Genomic DNA, 17377 nt, shown 5'->3' on the forward strand with positions numbered 1-17377 from the left:
AGCCTTTAAAACTAAATTAATTTGAAAAAAATCTATCTCAGAGAAATCAAAGCTCTTCTTTCTCCTTACTTCAGTTTGGAAATCACTAAGAGATACAGCTCTCAAAATAATCTGCTCTGAGTATCTCTCTCCCCCCTCATCATGCCATCACCTCAAACTTCTGAGTCCAGATTTGTCTACCCCTACAGACCTCTTGTATTTCTGAGTGGGAGAGAAAAAATAAGTAGGACTTACCATATTTGTTAAAGCAGAGAAAAAACCGCTCTGGTGTTCTTCTTCCTTGTCTTTATACTGCCTAAAGAAAAATAACTAAATTCAACTTGAGTATTATCTATCAAGTATGTCTTTGTCCTTAGCATTCTAGGTAATCAGGCAGGACACTCATAGAATTCATTGACTCCAGAAAATAAAAGCACTACGACAATGTAGTCACTGCAGTTTCTCCTGCAAGCTAAAAGGCACCCATCTGCTCTTGAGGTAGTGTGTACCAAAATGCCTGGCTACTTTGGTAGAGACTTAGAAAGCAAGCTGCAAAAGTGCGAAACTACTCTAACATATGGCTGATCCAGTTATTTCCCAAACAGACTATTACTTGAAAAGTGTGACAGTGAAATTACTTCAAGGCTGTAATAGTGAAAATCGTGTTGGTTTTTGAAGGACGAGGACAGAAGAAATCTGTGAGCTAAACTATTTGTGGAGATGGGACAGATTTTAAATTCCAATACCCAATTGTGTATGAGGAAAGTGTGGAAAAAAGCAAGGAAGATCCTGCCTGGCCCTTGTGAAGACTGGGGACACTTCTGGTTCCCATTCACTGAATATCAGATACTTCTCCATCCACAGCTGGAGGAAAAGCAAGCATCACTGAAGTGAGCCCACAGAAGAGACAGGGACTCCAGGAAACTGCAGTCGATTCCTGATGAAAAAGAAGCATCTGGAAACCTAATTCAATGTTTTCTCCTTTTATTTATATTTTTAAGCATACAAAAACAGTGTTTCACAACCTTTTTTCTTAGAAAATGATATTTGTGTGATACACTGGGCTAAATGGAAGAGCCTGCTTGTGGCTGAAATACTAGTTAAAATGCTCTGAGATAAAATGCTAAAAGCTGCAAAGAATGTGCCTACTTATTTAAAGAAACAATGGACACTAACCTGATGGCTTCTCCCTTGGTGTTACAAATAACCCCTGCTAAAGCCATCCAGCCAAGCTAGAGCAAACACCTCTGCCAGCAGCTGCACCTCTGAATACCTTCTAGCATAGGTAAGGCAAATTCACCCAAGAACTCGAACAAACCTGTTTCCCTTTTCTCCTGGAAAGGTAGACTTACCTGTTGTACTCAGATAAAGCCTGAGCAATCACAAGCCCCATTCCCTAGAAAGAAAAAAGACAGCACAGGTGAAATAAGGTTCTGGCAGTGATGCTATGATTAGGCCAGAGAAAACACTAATTACACCATCATGGTCCAAGGCCAAGAAGTTCTACCTGAAAGTAGGCAACAAGGACAGAAATTCTGAGAGGCATTGCCAAAGCATCAAAAGCAACTTCTTTGGCCCAGCTGGGGTGGCTAAGTGTTTGAGCATCGACCCATGAACCAAAAGGTCACCAGTTCAATTCTGGGTCAGGGCACATGCCTGGGTTGCGGGCTCCATCCCAGTAGGGGGCATGTAGGAGGCAGCCAAGTAATGTTTCTCTCTCATCAATGTTTCTCTCTCTCTATCCCTCCCCTTTCCCCTCTCTCTAAAAAATCAATAAAAACATTTTTTTTTTTAAAGAACCTCGGCTTTTGGCCGGAACTGCCACCTTCCAGTAGTTCACCAAAATGACTAACACAAAGGGAAAGGGGAGAGGCACCTGCTATATGTTCTCTAGGCCTTTTAGAAAACATGGAGTCGTTCCTTTGGCCACATACATGTGAATCTACAAGAAAGGTGACATTGTGGACATCAAGGGAATGGGCATTGTTCAAAAAGGAATGCCCACAAAGGTTACTGTGGCAAAACTGGAAGAGTCTATAATGTCACCCAGCATGCAGTGGGCATTATTGTGAACAAGCAGGTTATGGGCAAGATTCTTGCCAAGAGAATTAATGTACATATTGAGCATATTAAGCACTCTAAGAGCTGAGATAGCTTCCTGAAACATGTGAAGGAAAATGATCGGAAAAAGAAGGAAGCCAAAGAGAAAGGTACCTGGGTTCAACTGAAGCATCAGCCTGCTCCACCCAGAGAAGCACACTTTGTGAGAACCAATGGAAAGGAGCCTGAGCTGCTGGAACCCATTCCCTATGAATTCATGGCATGATAAGTGGGGAAAAATAAAATAGACTTCTGTGCTGATAAAAAATTTAAAAAATAAAAATAAATAAATAAAGGAACATCTTTGGAGAGATTTCCCTGATCTGATTATCTTAATGTTACTTAACAGCATACCAGGGGTAAAACAGACCAGCTCAGATCACTGACAATTTCACTGGGATCACTTTCACTTAAAAAGAGAAGACTGAGTTAGAAGTTTCAAACAAAAAAAAAAAACCTCTCATATGTCTCTAAAACAACCACAATACTGGTAATAGTGACAATGAGTCCCATGCTAAATGAAGGTGTATATAGACAAGCCACTCTTCAAGCCACAGGAGTATGAGAAGATCTAATAAAAATTAAAGTGACTTATCAACTTTCCCTCTAGAATCTATTAAACCCAACACAAAGATCAATTAAGGCCACAAGATGAATAATGGGTACTTCTATTCATAAGGGAAATTAGAAGAATGAAGAGGGCAAGATGGAAAGAGAATAAAGCCAGACACCTGGTCATCTTCCTCCTCCCTATATTCAGAGATCAGATGTTATTTCCCAAACTTTCGAGGACATATTGCAACAGATATATACCATCATCCATGTTTCAGTTTCACCAAGTCATGCTATAAATACCATCTGGCTAGTTGTACAAAAAGGAATTTCTGATCGTGTTGTCACTTAAGCCTCCTTTTTCCCCCAGCTTTCTTCAGGTATAATCCTAATATATAAAAAGCCAGGGGTCATCACAACTGAAACTGAACGGACGACTGAACAACACGCTGCTGGGGCAAGAAGGCCAGCAGGGGGGTTAGCAAGGGATGACCAAACGACTGAACAGCAGGCTGCATGGGGCGACCAGGCTGGCGGGAGGGGGCAGTTGAGGGCAACAAGGTCAGCAGGGGGGACAGTTGGGGACAACCAGGCCAGTGGGGGGGGGCAGTTGGGGGCGACCAGGCTGGCAGGGGGGCAGTTGGAGGCGACCAGGCCAGCGGGCAGGGGGGGGGCAGTTGGGGGCGACCAGGCCAGCGGGGGGGGGGGCAGTCAGGGGCGATCAGGCAGGCAGGCGAGCAATTAGGAGCCAGCGGTCCTGGATTGTGAAAGGGATGTCCGACTGCCGGTTTAGGCCCGATCCCCAGGAGGGGTCCCGGATTGGAGGGTGCAGGCTGGGCTGAAGGGACCGCCCCCCCCCCCATGCACAAATTTCATGCACCGGGCCTCTAGTTGACATATAAAATTGTAAGGTATTTAAAGTGTACAGCATAGTACTTTGATATATCATTTAAGCCTTCTTATTCTTGAAAATGTAACTTACTGGACTTTGTAGGATAGTCAACCTCAGCACACTATAACATGAAATATAACCAACTATTTCATCATGATTAGCAAGCAAATGTCCCTTCAAATCTTCCTTCCATGAGAAGATAGAATACAATAAGATAGTTGCACTAATGCTCCAAAAAGAAACACAAAGTCCCTCTTTATGGCCAGATGAAATTAACACAAAAGCCCTCTGCTCTCTAAATATCCACTGCAAGTAAGTTTATTGAATGCAAGCAATTAAAACAATACTCAAAGATCCAGATACTCACATTGAGCGTGGCCTCGTCATCCACAATAGACAGCTTCACAATATAAGGATTCACAGACTGTTAAAGAAGAGAGGAGACTCAAGATGACTATGACCTACTTAAAAACCCACTATTTAATAAGGTGTTAATAAAAATGCAGGTATCAGGCCCTCTCTCCACAGCAATGCTCCTACTACCCACACCCAACCCATCTTATAAGCTGACTCCCCCATTTCCAGTAAATCTCTCAATGTGCATGGGCATTCACCAAGCACAAACATGCATACACATGCATATACCTGCTCACACATGCACACACACAAATTCTGTTCTTTTCCTCTGGGCTGAAATCAACTCAAGCCTACATCTGGCACTTCTCCCATCTTTTCTTCGTATTTGTTTCTAAAAAGTAAGTGAACACTCCACAAAACTCACTCTGTCCTATCCTGCTAATAATTTACTGAGTCCATAGGGACAACTGTCTTTTGGGGGACATAAAGCTTCTTTGCCATAAGGCACAAATTTGTAAGTTGCTAACTTACATTCTCATCCCAAAGGCTCCCTAACCATTCCACAAACAATATGCAAGGACTGATTCACCCACCCGTAAAACAAAGCCACCTGGGGGGTGGAAAGTGGCAGCTGCTTAACAGCCAGAGAGGCCATTTGTGGATCTGATACCCAAATAACACTGCAGGGGAACGGGGGGGAAAAAAAGGATGTAATTACCCAAACTACAATCTGGTCAGGACACTGGGATTTAATGATTGTCCCATCACTTATAGCATTGGAAGATTTCCTGAGTTTTTCCAGACCCAATCTCAGCTGGGCAGCATATGGAAATGAACATATATTTAAACTCATTAAGCAGTTGGGCCATCTCCTACTGGTGAGATGAGAACCAATGACCTGCTCACCTTGAAAACATCCCACCCATGGGATGTGAGGAAAGATCTCATGTAGATCAGGCACCAATTCTAACCCAAGGCAAGCAAGGAACAATAGTTCTCAGATTGGCAGTTTTTACAGCAACCAAGAAAACTCATTACAGAGAAACTTAGAAACCCAACTAAAAGGCTAACCCCCCACAAAGACCTTATTTAGTCAAGTTTCTGAGGGCATCTTTCGAATGTCAGTTGGGAATGGAGAAAGAGACAGCTTTGCTTTCTTAACAGCCAGCCAAATGTTTATAAGGTTTTCTGCAACACAACTCAAGAAGGCAAAAGCCATTCCATTTGTTACTTGATATAACAGAGGAAAGCTCTCAACACGTCTTCCTATAATCAATAGTCAAATTCTGCCAGTGCTACAGATTTCAGATAAGGTCCAATGCAAGTGGATGCTTTAAAAAAAAAAAATCAGCAATAGGCTGACCTAGAGATGCCACCATGATTAGAACACCAGAAGAAAAACGACCAGTTTCTTAGCATTTTTTTTTCTTTTACATAAGGAAGGATTTATTATCTCACAAAATGAAAGCCTAGCAGTAAGGCAGTTTCAGTGTTAATTTAGTGGTTCCACAATGATATCAAGACCCCAAGTTTCTGTTTCGTTATTTTCAACATGTTGGCCTTTTTCTCAGTTTATCTCCTCAAGGTTGCAAGATGGCTGCTGAGGCTCCAGTCAGCACTTCTTTTCTTTTTTTCACCATAAAGGTGGAGTTTTATTTTTTTTAACTTCCTTATTGATTAAGGTATTACATATGTGTCCTTATCCCCCCATTGCCCCCCACCGCACCACTCATGCCCTCACCCCCCTGTTGTCTGTGTCCATTGGTTAGGCTTATATGCATGCATACAAGTCCTTTGGTTGATCTCTCCCCCTTACCCCCACCCTCCCCTACCATCCCTCTGAGGTTTGATGGTCTGATCGATGTTTCTCTGTCTCTGGATCTGTTTTTGTTCATCAGTTTATCTTAGCATAATTTTTGAAAGTCCTAGTCACTCACCTTCCAAAAAGTACACTGCTATAGGTAATAATAAGGATCATCTGATTACCAAGAATAGTCTGTGCTTTTGCAGCAGTTGGGGGAAAGGCCAGGTGGCTAAAAGCAAGGGTTTGAGTTCTAGCTTCTCTACTTATTAACTGTGGTAAGTTAAGCACACCAATTAACAGAAGCTCAATTTCCTCACCTGTAAAATGGGAATTATATTTTCTTCCTTGGAGTTGCTATGAGACTTAAATGAAGTAAGACATGTAAAATCTTTAGCATAGTATCTGGCATATGGTAAGGGCTCAATGATTGGTAACCTTATTTTTTTCTCCTTTGACATTTATATCATATTCAAAGGAAGCTCTTTAGGGAAGGAAGAGAGGGAGAGAGCGGGGGGAGAGAGGGGGGAGGGGGGGAGAGAAAGAGAGAGAGAGAGAGAGAGAGAGAGAGAGAGAGAGAGAGAAACAACTTGCAATTGGACATAATAAACAATTTTGTAATTTCTGGAAAATGTCATGTTCAATAGGCAACAGTTGGAGAGTGAGTCACTTCATCTCAGGAGATGTGGCCAACCTAGAAGGCCAGGATATTAATGCTGTGAAAAATTATATTCTCCAGATACTGATTCTCCTTAGCACTATGTACCTGTTGTGCTGGTCACGTTTTAAAACTGGAGGCAGAGGGGAAAACCAAGATGGCGGCTTAGGTAAACACCTAAACTGCTGCCTCGCAAAACAATTTCAAAACTACAACTAAAGGACAGACGGACATCATCCAGAACCACAGGAAAGCTGGCTGAGTGGAGGTTCTGCGACTAGAGGAAAATAGGAAAGCTCACGCAAAATCAGAGGAGTTGTAAAGGACTGAGGTACGGAGACGCGCACACAGAGAGGAAGGGCGGCTGAGTGCCTGGCTGGCGTTCTCTGGTGGGAGGGGAAGGAAGCCCCCAACTGCACTAAACCCCAGTTCCGACTGCACTGAACCCCAGTTCCTGGCGAAACGCCGTAGACCCAGGCTCATATAGGGGGAGTCCGGACTGTCAGGTAGAAAGAAAGGCAAACGGAGACTCGGGGAAGCCGCAAGTCCCGATGGGCAGGGGTCTGGATACGCGCGTGCGAGAGAGTGCGTGTAAGGAAGACTGACTGCCGAGGTTGCCGCTAGCTCTCCCCAGTGGAAGGGAATCGGAAGCTCCTGACTGCACTGAACCCCAGTTCCGCTGCACTGAACCCCAGTTCCGGGCGAAACGCCGTGGACCCAGGCTCATACAGGGGGAGTCTGGTCTGTCAAGTAGAAAGAAAGGCAAACTGAGACTCAGGGAAGCGGCGGGCAGGGGTCTGGATACGTGTGCATGAGAGTGCGCGCAGGGAAGACTGACTGCTGAGGTTGCTGCTAGCTCTCCCTAGCGGAAGGGAATCGGAAGCTCCTGACTGCACTGAACCCCAGTTCCGACTGCACTGAACCCCAGCTCTGGGTGAGCCTGGGGGAATCGGGACTGTCAGGCGGAAGGCAGAGGTCTGGAGGCGTGCGCGCATGGACACAGCTGACGGGAAGCCAAGACTGTCTGTTCAGCCCTGAGACCCCACCCCATCCAAGCTGAGCACAGAGGCTTTGCAATTTTGCAAATCTGGTCCTATAAGACTGTCTCCAGCACAGGTCTCCCTGCATAGACACAGCTGATACTCACAGCCAATTGGCCTGGAGGTCAATTCCTCCCAGTGATACCAACAACAATCAAGACTTAACTATAACAAGGCTGTACACAGACCACAAAGGGGCGCACCAAGAGTGTCCACCTCAGGTGACTGGGGAGACTGACCCACTGGGCCATATAGGAAACCTAGCACACAAAGCTACCCTACCAACTTAGGGAAGCAGCGAAAATTCGGAGACAAAGTAACAGATCACAAACGAAAGAAATGGAGGAAAATAAATGACTGGATATAGAATTCAAAACCACGGTTATAAGGTTTTTCAAGAATTTCCTAGAAAAGGCCGATAAATTTAGTCAAGACCCTCGAGGATATGAAAAAGGACCAACTAGAAATTAAACATACACTGACTGAAATAAAAAATATTATACAGAGACCCAACAGCAGACTAGAGGAATGCAAGAATCAAGTCAAAGAGCAAAAAGCACTCAACAGGAAAAGCAAAAAGAAAAAAGAATCCAAAAAGTTGAAGATAGTGTAAGAAGCCTTTGGGATAACTTCAAGCATACCAATATCAGAATTATGGGGGTGCCAGAAGAAGAGAGAGAGAAAGATACTAAAAACCTATTTGAAGAAATAATGACTGAAAACTTCCCCCACCTGGCGAAAGAAATAGACTTACAAGTCCAGGAGGCGCACAGAACCCCAAACAAAAGGAATCCAAAGAGGATCACACCAAGACACATCATAATTAAAATGCCAAGAGCAAAAGACAAAGAGAGAATATTAAAAGCAGCAAAAGAAAAACAGTTAATTACCTACAAGGGAGCACCCATATGATTGTCAGCTGATTTCTCAACAGAAACTATGCAGGCCAGAAGGGAGTGGCAAGAAATATTCCAAGTGATGAATAGCAAGAATCTACAACCAAGATTACTCTACCCAGCAAAGCTATCATTCAGAATTGAAGGTCAGATAAAGAGCTTTGCAGATAAGAAAAAGCTAAAAGAATTCATCACCACCAAACCAGTATTATATGAAATGCTGAAAGGTATTCTTTAAGAAGAGGAAGAAGAAGAAAAAAGTAAAGATAAAAATTATGAACAACAAATACATATCTATCAACAAGTGAACCCAAAAATCAAGTGATTTAAAAATCTGAGGAACAGAATGAACTGGTGAATGTGATAGAACCAGGGGCATAGAAAGGGAGTGGACTGATAATTCTCAGGGGGAAAGGGCTGTGGGGGGTGCAGGAAGAGACTGGACAAAGGTTGTACACCTATGGATGAGGACAATGGGGGAGAGGTGGGGGCAGAGGGTGGGGTGGAAGCCAGGTAGAGGGGAGCTATGGGGGGAAAAAGAAGAAACTATTGTAATAATCTGAACAATAAAGGTTTATTAAATTTAAAAAAGTAATAATAATCAGGGCAAGATCTTCAAGATTCTTCTGGAAGGTATTTTACTAATATCAGAGCTAGCCTGTCCACAAGTAGAACTATTGGGAGACTTAAATAAACTCTTGCAGGTAAAAAAAACAAAAAAACAACTAGAAGCAATCTACTTTTCAGCCACAAAACAGAATTACAAATTCAGTGAGGCATCATGAGGTTACTCTCATAGAGTCCTGCCTTTATTTGATCTAAATAAACCATTCCATTCTTACCATTTTTCATTGCACTTCCTTAGACCTTTTTTGTTGTTATTGCCTCCTCTACCTCTTTAAATAAAATGACTAAAATGGAATGCATTACTTGAGGTGAGGAAGAACTATCTTTTACATTTACTACATGACATCTTTTCTATTACTTCCATCCCTTAAGTCCAACACCTTATTTGCTTTCTCTGTGTTTAGCTGGGCACCCAGCCTCTCTGGTGCCCTCTGCACCTTTCTAGAAAGGTTACAAATTACTGCATTGGTCACGGGATTGATTCTCCACAGCACATACCCTCTCATACTAGTTTGTATAAAATTTCACCAACTTTTGGTTTTGCTACATTCATCTGGAATTCCTCATGTTTCTTCAAAAACCTGCCTCCTCCCTGGTCACCAGGCTTCCTTAATGGTTTCTGGTGAGTGACTTATATCAAAAGCTGCAAAGCCCAGATAAATTATGCCCACCAGCTTGACCTTGCCTAGTATATTAATTCTTCTGGGGCTTCTGACAGACTAGAGATGCATGCCTCGCTCCAGAAATATGATTTTCTCCAGTTCCTTGGCCATGTCCAATTTTTCAGGCTGACATTTCAGAGAGCCCTACTGGGATGAGCCAGCTTTCAGTTCACATTCAGAAAAGCCAAGCCACTGCCTCAGAGTGGCCTGCACCCAGCAGAATGTTCCAAAAATACTCATTACTGATGATGGTGCTTCCCTATCACATGTAACTCAACTCTCTTTAACTTATCTTCAGCATTTTTCCTCAGCTATTTTTCTTGCAATTGTTATAAGGCCCCAGAGGCTATTATACATGACAGAGATCAAAATGGCTGCCATGCCAACCCCTCCAGATCACCAGTATAACAGGTTTTGGTGATAAATTACATATTTATTAGTTGCTTTAAACACCATCCGTCAATTCCTCCAAGACAATAAAAATGTTCAGCTCCTGGGATTTATAGGACATTAACATTGCTCCACATATTCTAGTTCCTCTTTAAGTGTTCCTTTCTCATGGCCTTCCCTTCTTCCATACCCCTCCATGTAAGAATAACCTCCAGATTTTGTTACTCATCATTGTTGACCTGACTAGGAATCTTATCAAACATCACTAAGTGAAGATCCAGAAGTTCAGAAATGATAATCCTCCCTCCAGCTGGCCCACTTCTCATAGCACTGCTACTTACTAAGTGAAGAAAGTCAGGTTGCCTCAATGCACTTCCTGACTTCGGGGTTTAGAAAAAATACTCCTAGTGTCCAGGATTGAAGGCTAAATGCTCCTTATTAGTCCGAAGCTATCCCCAGTGAGGCCCCTGGTCTTCTCTAAATGGCATTTTCTGCCCTTTGAGGGGAATCAAGTAGAAACACCAACCAATCACAGAACTCTGAGTTCTGCTCTTCATCTCAAAAACCTATAAATCTGTCCCCAATTAATTCAGGGGCAAAAAGAACTCCAGAATTAACATGAATAAGGCTCTGACTTCAATTTCCATTAAAATAAGAAAGAGCCCTAGCTGGTTTTGCTCAGTGATGGCAGTGTTGGTCCACGGACCCAAGAGTCACAGGTTCATTCTTGGTCAAGGGTGCATACCTCAGTTTTGGGTTCAATCCCCAGACTAGATCAGGGCTCGGAGCGGGAGGTAACTGATAGCTAGGTCTCTCTCGAGTCAATGTTTTTTTTTCTCTCTCTCTCTTCCCCTCTCCCCTCTCTTCCACTCTCTCTAAAAACCAATGAAAAAAATATCCTCACTTTTCAGTGAGGATTAAAAAAAATCAGAAAGAATTCCCAGACCAACAGTGATACTTTTACAAATGGATTGCATTAAGTAAATCCAACATATGAAAGTCCAATCTTTCAAAACAGATGCATTGGTCAGTGTTTCCAATCCTGGCAAATCATCATATTCAATAGTGATCTTTAAAAAAAGATTCCCAGGTCCCACCCCCAAGAGATTCTGATTCAGTGTATTGAGAGTAAAACCTGGACATTTCTTCTTTTTTAAAAGTTCCTAGGCCCGTGGTCAGCAAACTGCAGCTTGCAAGCCACATGCGGCTCTTTGGCCCCTTGAGTGTGGCTCTTCCACAAAATACCACGGCCTGGGCGAGTCTATTTTGAAGACGTGGCGTTAGAAGAAGTTTAAGTTTTAAAAATTTGGCTCTCAAAAGAAATTTCAGTCGTTGTACTGTTGATATTTGGCTCTGTTGACTAATGAGTTTGCCGACCACTGTCCTAGGTGATTCTAATGATAAGCTGGGTCTGGGAACCACTATATTAAGGGATATTTACTCACTTTATTAGAAGTTGCACTACAGAGTTCCTTTAAACAGTTATATCATCTGCCCCATGCACTTAATATAGGATATTTACAATTTGGCTTATCAAAATAAATCCATATACCATTTTCCAAGAGCATGTCTTCCACATTAAGCAAAGTCTTCCAGGAGTAGCCACATGTAGGAAGATTATAGAAAGACTAGAGGCCCCGTGCACGAATTCATGCACCAGTGGGGTCTCTTGTCCTGGCCTGCGGGATGCAGGAGGTTGGCCAGCCGGGGATGGACTGCCCATCTCTCTCGCTCAGTCCCAATCAGCCAGACCCCAGCAGCAAGCTCACATACTGGTCAAGAGCGTCTGCCCCTGGTGGTCAGTGCACATCATAGTGAGTGATTGAGAGGCCTTAGCATATCATTAGCATATTACACTTTGATTGGTTGAATGACCGACTGGACTACCAGAAATTAGCATATTAGGCTTTTATTATATAGGATAACAACTATTGATTAAAGAAGTCACTTACACCCTAACTGGTTTGGCTCAGTGGATAGAGCATCGGCCTGTGGACTGAGGGGTCCCAGTCAAGGGCACATGCCAGGGTTGTGGGCTCAGTCCCCAATGGGGAGCATGCAGGAGGCAGCCGATCCATGATTCTCTCTCATTGATGTTTCTATCCCTCTCTCCCTCTCCCTTCCTCTCTGAAATCAATAAAAATATATTTTTAAAAAAAAAGCCACTTACCTCATATTTTCTGTAGTTCACCAGCAAAGCCAAGAGGACTACAGCATCATACCCATGCTCCCTACGACTTGGGGGGTGGGAGAGTATCTGTAATAAGAACCAGAAATGTGTAATAGTGCTAATTCCTAGTTCCTAGGAATGCAGATAAAGAAGATTTGAGGAGGTAGCTTACCCAAAAGAGAAAGAGGTGACAAGGGAATTGACCAACCTGTAAAATTGCTTCAAATATGCTGTTGATCATTACATACTCCAGGATAGTGTTCTGGCTGATGTTATCTGTCACCTGAGTGCAATAAAAGGCTTTTTAAAGACTACCCTGAGATACTCTGATATTGCATATATATCTCCTCTGCTAGCATCTAAGAAAAACAGAAATGTTAAAACATTCTAGTAGATACTTACTGGACCTTTTTTAAGCTCCCCCAAAGCCACTAGAGCCTAAACCAGTGATGGGCAACCTTTTGAGCTTGGTGTGTCAAACTTCGCCAAAAAACTGAGCATAACTCGGGTAGTGTGTCACTTCGAGGAAAAAACATTATTTCGCAAATGTTTCATCTTCAGGAGCAGCAAATGTTTCATCCTCGGCATCAGAAATGGCTACACATGTCAGTGCTGACACGCGTGTCATAGGTTCGCCATCACTGGCCTAAACAGACACTAGATGGATAGGAAATTAGCAAATTAAAACTCCCTAAATTTTTTAACTTCTCATTGTTTCTCTCATACCCTCACACAAGCATTTGCTTAATGGTTTCTTGGATTTCAATCCATAAATGCACAGGAAGAAGTTTATGATCCAGAAGTCTCTGAGTAGTGGCAAGGAAAAGGAATCACCTGAAATAGATGAACAATACCTTGCCCTCCTCCCACTAGAATGTACAGGCCAGCTTCATGCTATAAAATGTAAATCAGAATAAATAAAAATATTCAGAATTACAAAAACTGTTTCCAAATGAGACCTGATGAGAAGGGCAAAGCTGATCATCCAGAAGAGAGTAGTTCTCCAGGAGTGGTACCCTTAAAGTAACAAATATCACATATCCTGCAGGTTAAAATGACAGCAGTTACTCCAAAGAGCAACTTCCAGGAAACGAAAGCCCATGCAACTAATGTCCTCCTACACATTCAGACACAACAGAGTGATGAAATGCCCCAGTACATAATTTATTTTCCTCTCTAGCTTTGGCTCAAATTTTCAAATAAGCTTGCCCCTGCTGTTAACTAATACCCTTGACAAGGAAACATAGATGAGTGACTTACAGTCACTAGGCAAAGGAGAAGTTTCAGACATAAACTCTTCAGACTTTCAGAACCTTCTGCACAAAGCAATGAATCCAAACTCTCCATCAAGTTCTGAGAAAGAGAACGGTTAAATGTTAAACCATACCAAGTAATATCTGCACTGTGTCTTTGTCCAATTCTGGGTTATGTTACACGGGGTAATGTGAATAACACACAAGAAAGCAAGCATATCACCCCCTGAGGCCCAGGTCTTGCAAAATTAGACAAAGAAAAGGAAGACTTCTAAGTCTACCTATTTTTAGGAAAATGCTTAAGTAACAACAGCATAGAATTCACTATCCTACCAAATAAATGTTTATAGCCTATCATCCTCATATAAACCTTTATTTTAGAATGAAGTACATTTTTAAATATTTAAGAATTATTTAATAATGGGTAAATTAAATAATAAGTATATAAACTAAAAACAACAAATAAGCTAACAATAAAATAAAAATAAATTTAAAATAACAAATACCAGGCTGTTTTTTATTAGAATGGCTTTGTAGTATAATTTGATATACCAGGACTCCTCAAGGGTGGGTTGTATTTTGAAAAATCAGTAGGAATTAATTAAAACTTGAGGAGGAAAGATTTCTAGATAGGCATTAGCATGATCAAAGACAATGAGGAATGAAACAGCTCTGAATATGAACTTCGAATACGAGTAGTTTGTTATTACGGAAGTATAATAAGTGAGGCACAGTGATGAAAGATGAGACTAGAGAAATAGCCTTGAAAGTTTTACAAGGCTAACTAAGAGTTTGGTCTATATCTTGTTAGTGATAGGAAACTAATGAAGGGTTTTAAGCAGAAAATAATGAGTGTAAGATACAATACCTCTGGTGTCAGTAAGGATGACAGATTTAATAGTAAAGATGGTAAGCCTGAAGGAATTGAGACAAATGAGGACTAATCTATCAGTTTTCTGAAAATAGCTGCCATGTCTTATTTGTCTCTGTATCCCCAGTGCCTGACACACAGGAGTCTAACAAACGTTTGTCAAAGAATGTATAAAGACATCACTGCAATGGTTCAAGTGAGAGATAATGGGGACACTGGTAACAGGGGGGAGGGGGGGAAAAAGGTATGAGAAATATGAGCTGAGGTAAAATTAGCTGAACTTGGTGATCATTTGGATATGAAAAATGAGAGAGAGGACAGAGTAAAGGATGACTCCTAGGTTTTTGGCTTTAGATACTGAGAAGACAGGTGCTCCTATTCTGATAGGGAATGAATGAGGAAGAACAGATGTAGGGAAAACAATGAGTTCCATTTTAAATATGTTTAGCAAGAGATATTTAGGGAGTGGGTATATTCAACAAGTGCTTACAGAGTACATATACAATTTTGAGACTCATGAAGGGATGTTAAGGCTAAAGTTAGAGACTTAATAATCAGTAGCTTATAGGCAGTAGTTAGAATGATGAGGATGAAGGATAAATAGGGAATTTTACTATGATATATACATGAACTGTATAGGCTAGAATTAAAAAATGACTCCAGCCCTAGCTGGTATTGCTCAGCAGTTCGAGTGTCGACTGTCAAACCAAAGCGTCTCATATTTGATACCCGGTCAAGGGTACATGCCTGGGTTGCAGGATAGATCCCCGGACCGGTCAGAGTACATGCGGGAGGCAACCAATCAATGTCTCTCTCTCACATTGATGTTTCTCTCCCCCTCTCTCTCTCTCTAGCTCCTCCACCTCCCTTCCACTCTCTCTAAAAATCAATGCAAAAAAAATCCTCAGGTGAGAATTAACAAAACAACAAAAATGACTCCAGGTAGTAAATCTTTGTGTAGTCATAATTGTCTATTCATAACTTTTTAAAATTGTCTAATCACTATGAGGATTCTTTGGCACACAGATTTTTTAATGTATTTTCAAATATATTTTTATGGATTTCAGAGAGGAAGGGAGAGGGAGAGAGAAATAGAAACATCAATGATGAGAGAGAATCATTGATCAGCTGCCTCCTGCACGCCCCACACTGAGATTGAACCCACAACCCGGGCATGTGCTCTGACCAGGAATCGAACCATGATCTCCTGGTCCATAGCTTAACACAACCATTCAGCCACGCCGTTAGGGCTTAATATATTTTTATAGCCCTAGCTGGTTTGGCTCAGTAGATAGAATGTCAGCCCATAGACTGAAGGGTCACGGTTCAATTCTGGTCAAGGGCACATACCTTGGTTGCAAGCTTGATGCCCACCCCAGGGAGACAACCAATCAATGTGTTCCTCTCACACCAATGAATTTTTCTCTCTGTCTCTCCCCCTCCCTTCCGCTCTCTCTAAAAATCAATGAAAAAAATATGCTCAGGTGAGGATTAACAAATATATATATATGTGTGTATATATATGTATGTGTGTGTATGTATGTGTACACACATCTATTTTTTTAAAATATATTTTTATTGATTTCAGAGAGGAGGGGAGAGGGAGAGAGAGAGAGAAACGTTAATGATGAGAGAATCAGCTGCCTCCTGCAGACCTCCTACTGGGGACCGAGCCCACAACCCAGGCATGTGCCCTTGACCGGAATCGAACCTGGGACCCTTGAGTCCGCAGGCCGGCGCTCTGTCCACTGAGCCAAACCATCTATATTTTTTTAATAGCCTGGCTGGTGTGGCTAAGTGGTTGAGCATCAACCCATGAACTAAGAGGTCCTGGTTCGATTCCGGGTCAGGACACATGCCAATTGTGGGCTCGATCCCCAGTGTGGGGCATGCAAGAAGCAGTTGATCCATGATTCTCTCTCATCATTGATGTTTCTATCTCTCTCTCCCTCTCCCTTCCTCTCTGAAATCCATAAAAATATATTTAATAAAATAAAATAAAAAAAGAAAGCTTAAAATTTAAAACTAAAGTTACTCTTGTATATTTTGTTACATTTTATTTAAGTTCATACATGTTTTTAAAACTGTATGATCAGATGATATAAATCATAAAAAAAGCTGCTCAGTCTTTTTTTTTCTTTTTTCTTTTTTCTATATTTTATTGATTTTTTACAGAGAGGAAGGGAGAGGGATAGAGAGCTAGAAACATCAATGAGAGAGAAACATCAACCAACTGCCTCCTGCACACCCCGCACCGGGGATGTGCCCACAACCAATGTACATGCCCTTGACCGGAATCGAACCTGGGACCTTTCAGTCCGCAGGCCGATGCTCTATCCACTGAGCCAAACCGGTTTCGGCGCTGCTCAGTCTTTATCCTGCAGAGAAAGAATGCCTCGATTCAAATTTGAATTTCAAATTTTCCCTTATTCAGATAAACCAAATCTGTAAAATAAAAACATGCAAATTCAAGGCCAAATTTAATCATCTAAATCTATTTGAGTCCAAATCTTCTAGTACAGTCGTTGCCAACCTTTCAGACCTCACAGACCACAAGTGGTCTGCGGACCACCGGTTGGCGACCACTATTCTAGTACAACTAACTGTCTGCAGATGGTACCCATGAACAGCTGTCAGAAGCAGCCATATACAGGCACGGCTGCAGCTTACGCCTCACCTTCATGCACAGCTCCGCCTTATCAAAGCCCATCAGCATGTTGATAATGTCAAACCCAGAGGTAGATTTATTCTTTTGATGTACTCCTCGAATGAGTGCACACAAGGTCTGCAGGAATGAGAGAAAGAATTCTTTCTAGAAAGGAAGTCTCAAAACGAAGGGCACTGGAACTGTAGCCTCACATTGCAACCTCAGAACCTCCTCCTCACACAGCTGACATTCAAGTGCTCTAATACTTGCGTTTCAAAACTGAGTCTGAGTCTTCATATGTGCAAAACCCAGAAATCAAAAGAGGAACAGCAACTAAAACTATTTTTATCCTCTTTTTCTGCTGCTTTACCCATCCTCTTTTTTAAAATTGCAGTGGAGACAAAGACTGGAAGGTGATATTCAAAAATAAAAAAATTGTTTGAGTTTGTATCATGGGATTGATGAACATGATGTCCTTTATT

The 17377-nt window shown here is 41.9% G+C and overlaps 1 protein-coding gene and 1 pseudogene across 3 annotated transcripts in view; one reads left to right on the plus strand and one right to left on the minus strand.

The window, feature by feature from the left end:
* Positions 1 to 17377, minus strand: part of ARMH3 (armadillo like helical domain containing 3) — a 158899-nt gene that overhangs the window by 126025 nt on the left and 15497 nt on the right. The window contains exons 5-11 of one of the 2 annotated variants that reach the window (XM_079793677.1): positions 16926 to 17033; positions 13385 to 13477; positions 12333 to 12407; positions 12125 to 12211; positions 3891 to 3947; positions 1332 to 1375; positions 235 to 295 (exon numbers count right to left, since the gene is read on the minus strand). In XM_079793677.1, the coding sequence (XP_079649803.1) occupies positions 235 to 295; positions 1332 to 1375; positions 3891 to 3947; positions 12125 to 12211; positions 12333 to 12407; positions 13385 to 13477; positions 16926 to 17033 (525 nt within the window). The remainder of the gene's footprint in view (positions 1 to 234; positions 296 to 1331; positions 1376 to 3890; positions 3948 to 12124; positions 12212 to 12332; positions 12408 to 13384; positions 13478 to 16925; positions 17034 to 17377) is intronic. The other variant, XM_079793678.1, reaches the window with a different exon arrangement.
* On the plus strand, positions 1402 to 2439 carry LOC307112740 (large ribosomal subunit protein eL21-like; annotated as a pseudogene). The gene has a single exon. The product of its transcript is annotated as a large ribosomal subunit protein eL21-like (transcript).

The sequence above is a fragment of the Cnephaeus nilssonii genome (genome assembly GCF_951640355.1).
Source record: "Cnephaeus nilssonii genome assembly, chromosome: 16".
Classification (NCBI taxonomy): domain Eukaryota; kingdom Metazoa; phylum Chordata; class Mammalia; order Chiroptera; family Vespertilionidae; genus Cnephaeus; species Cnephaeus nilssonii.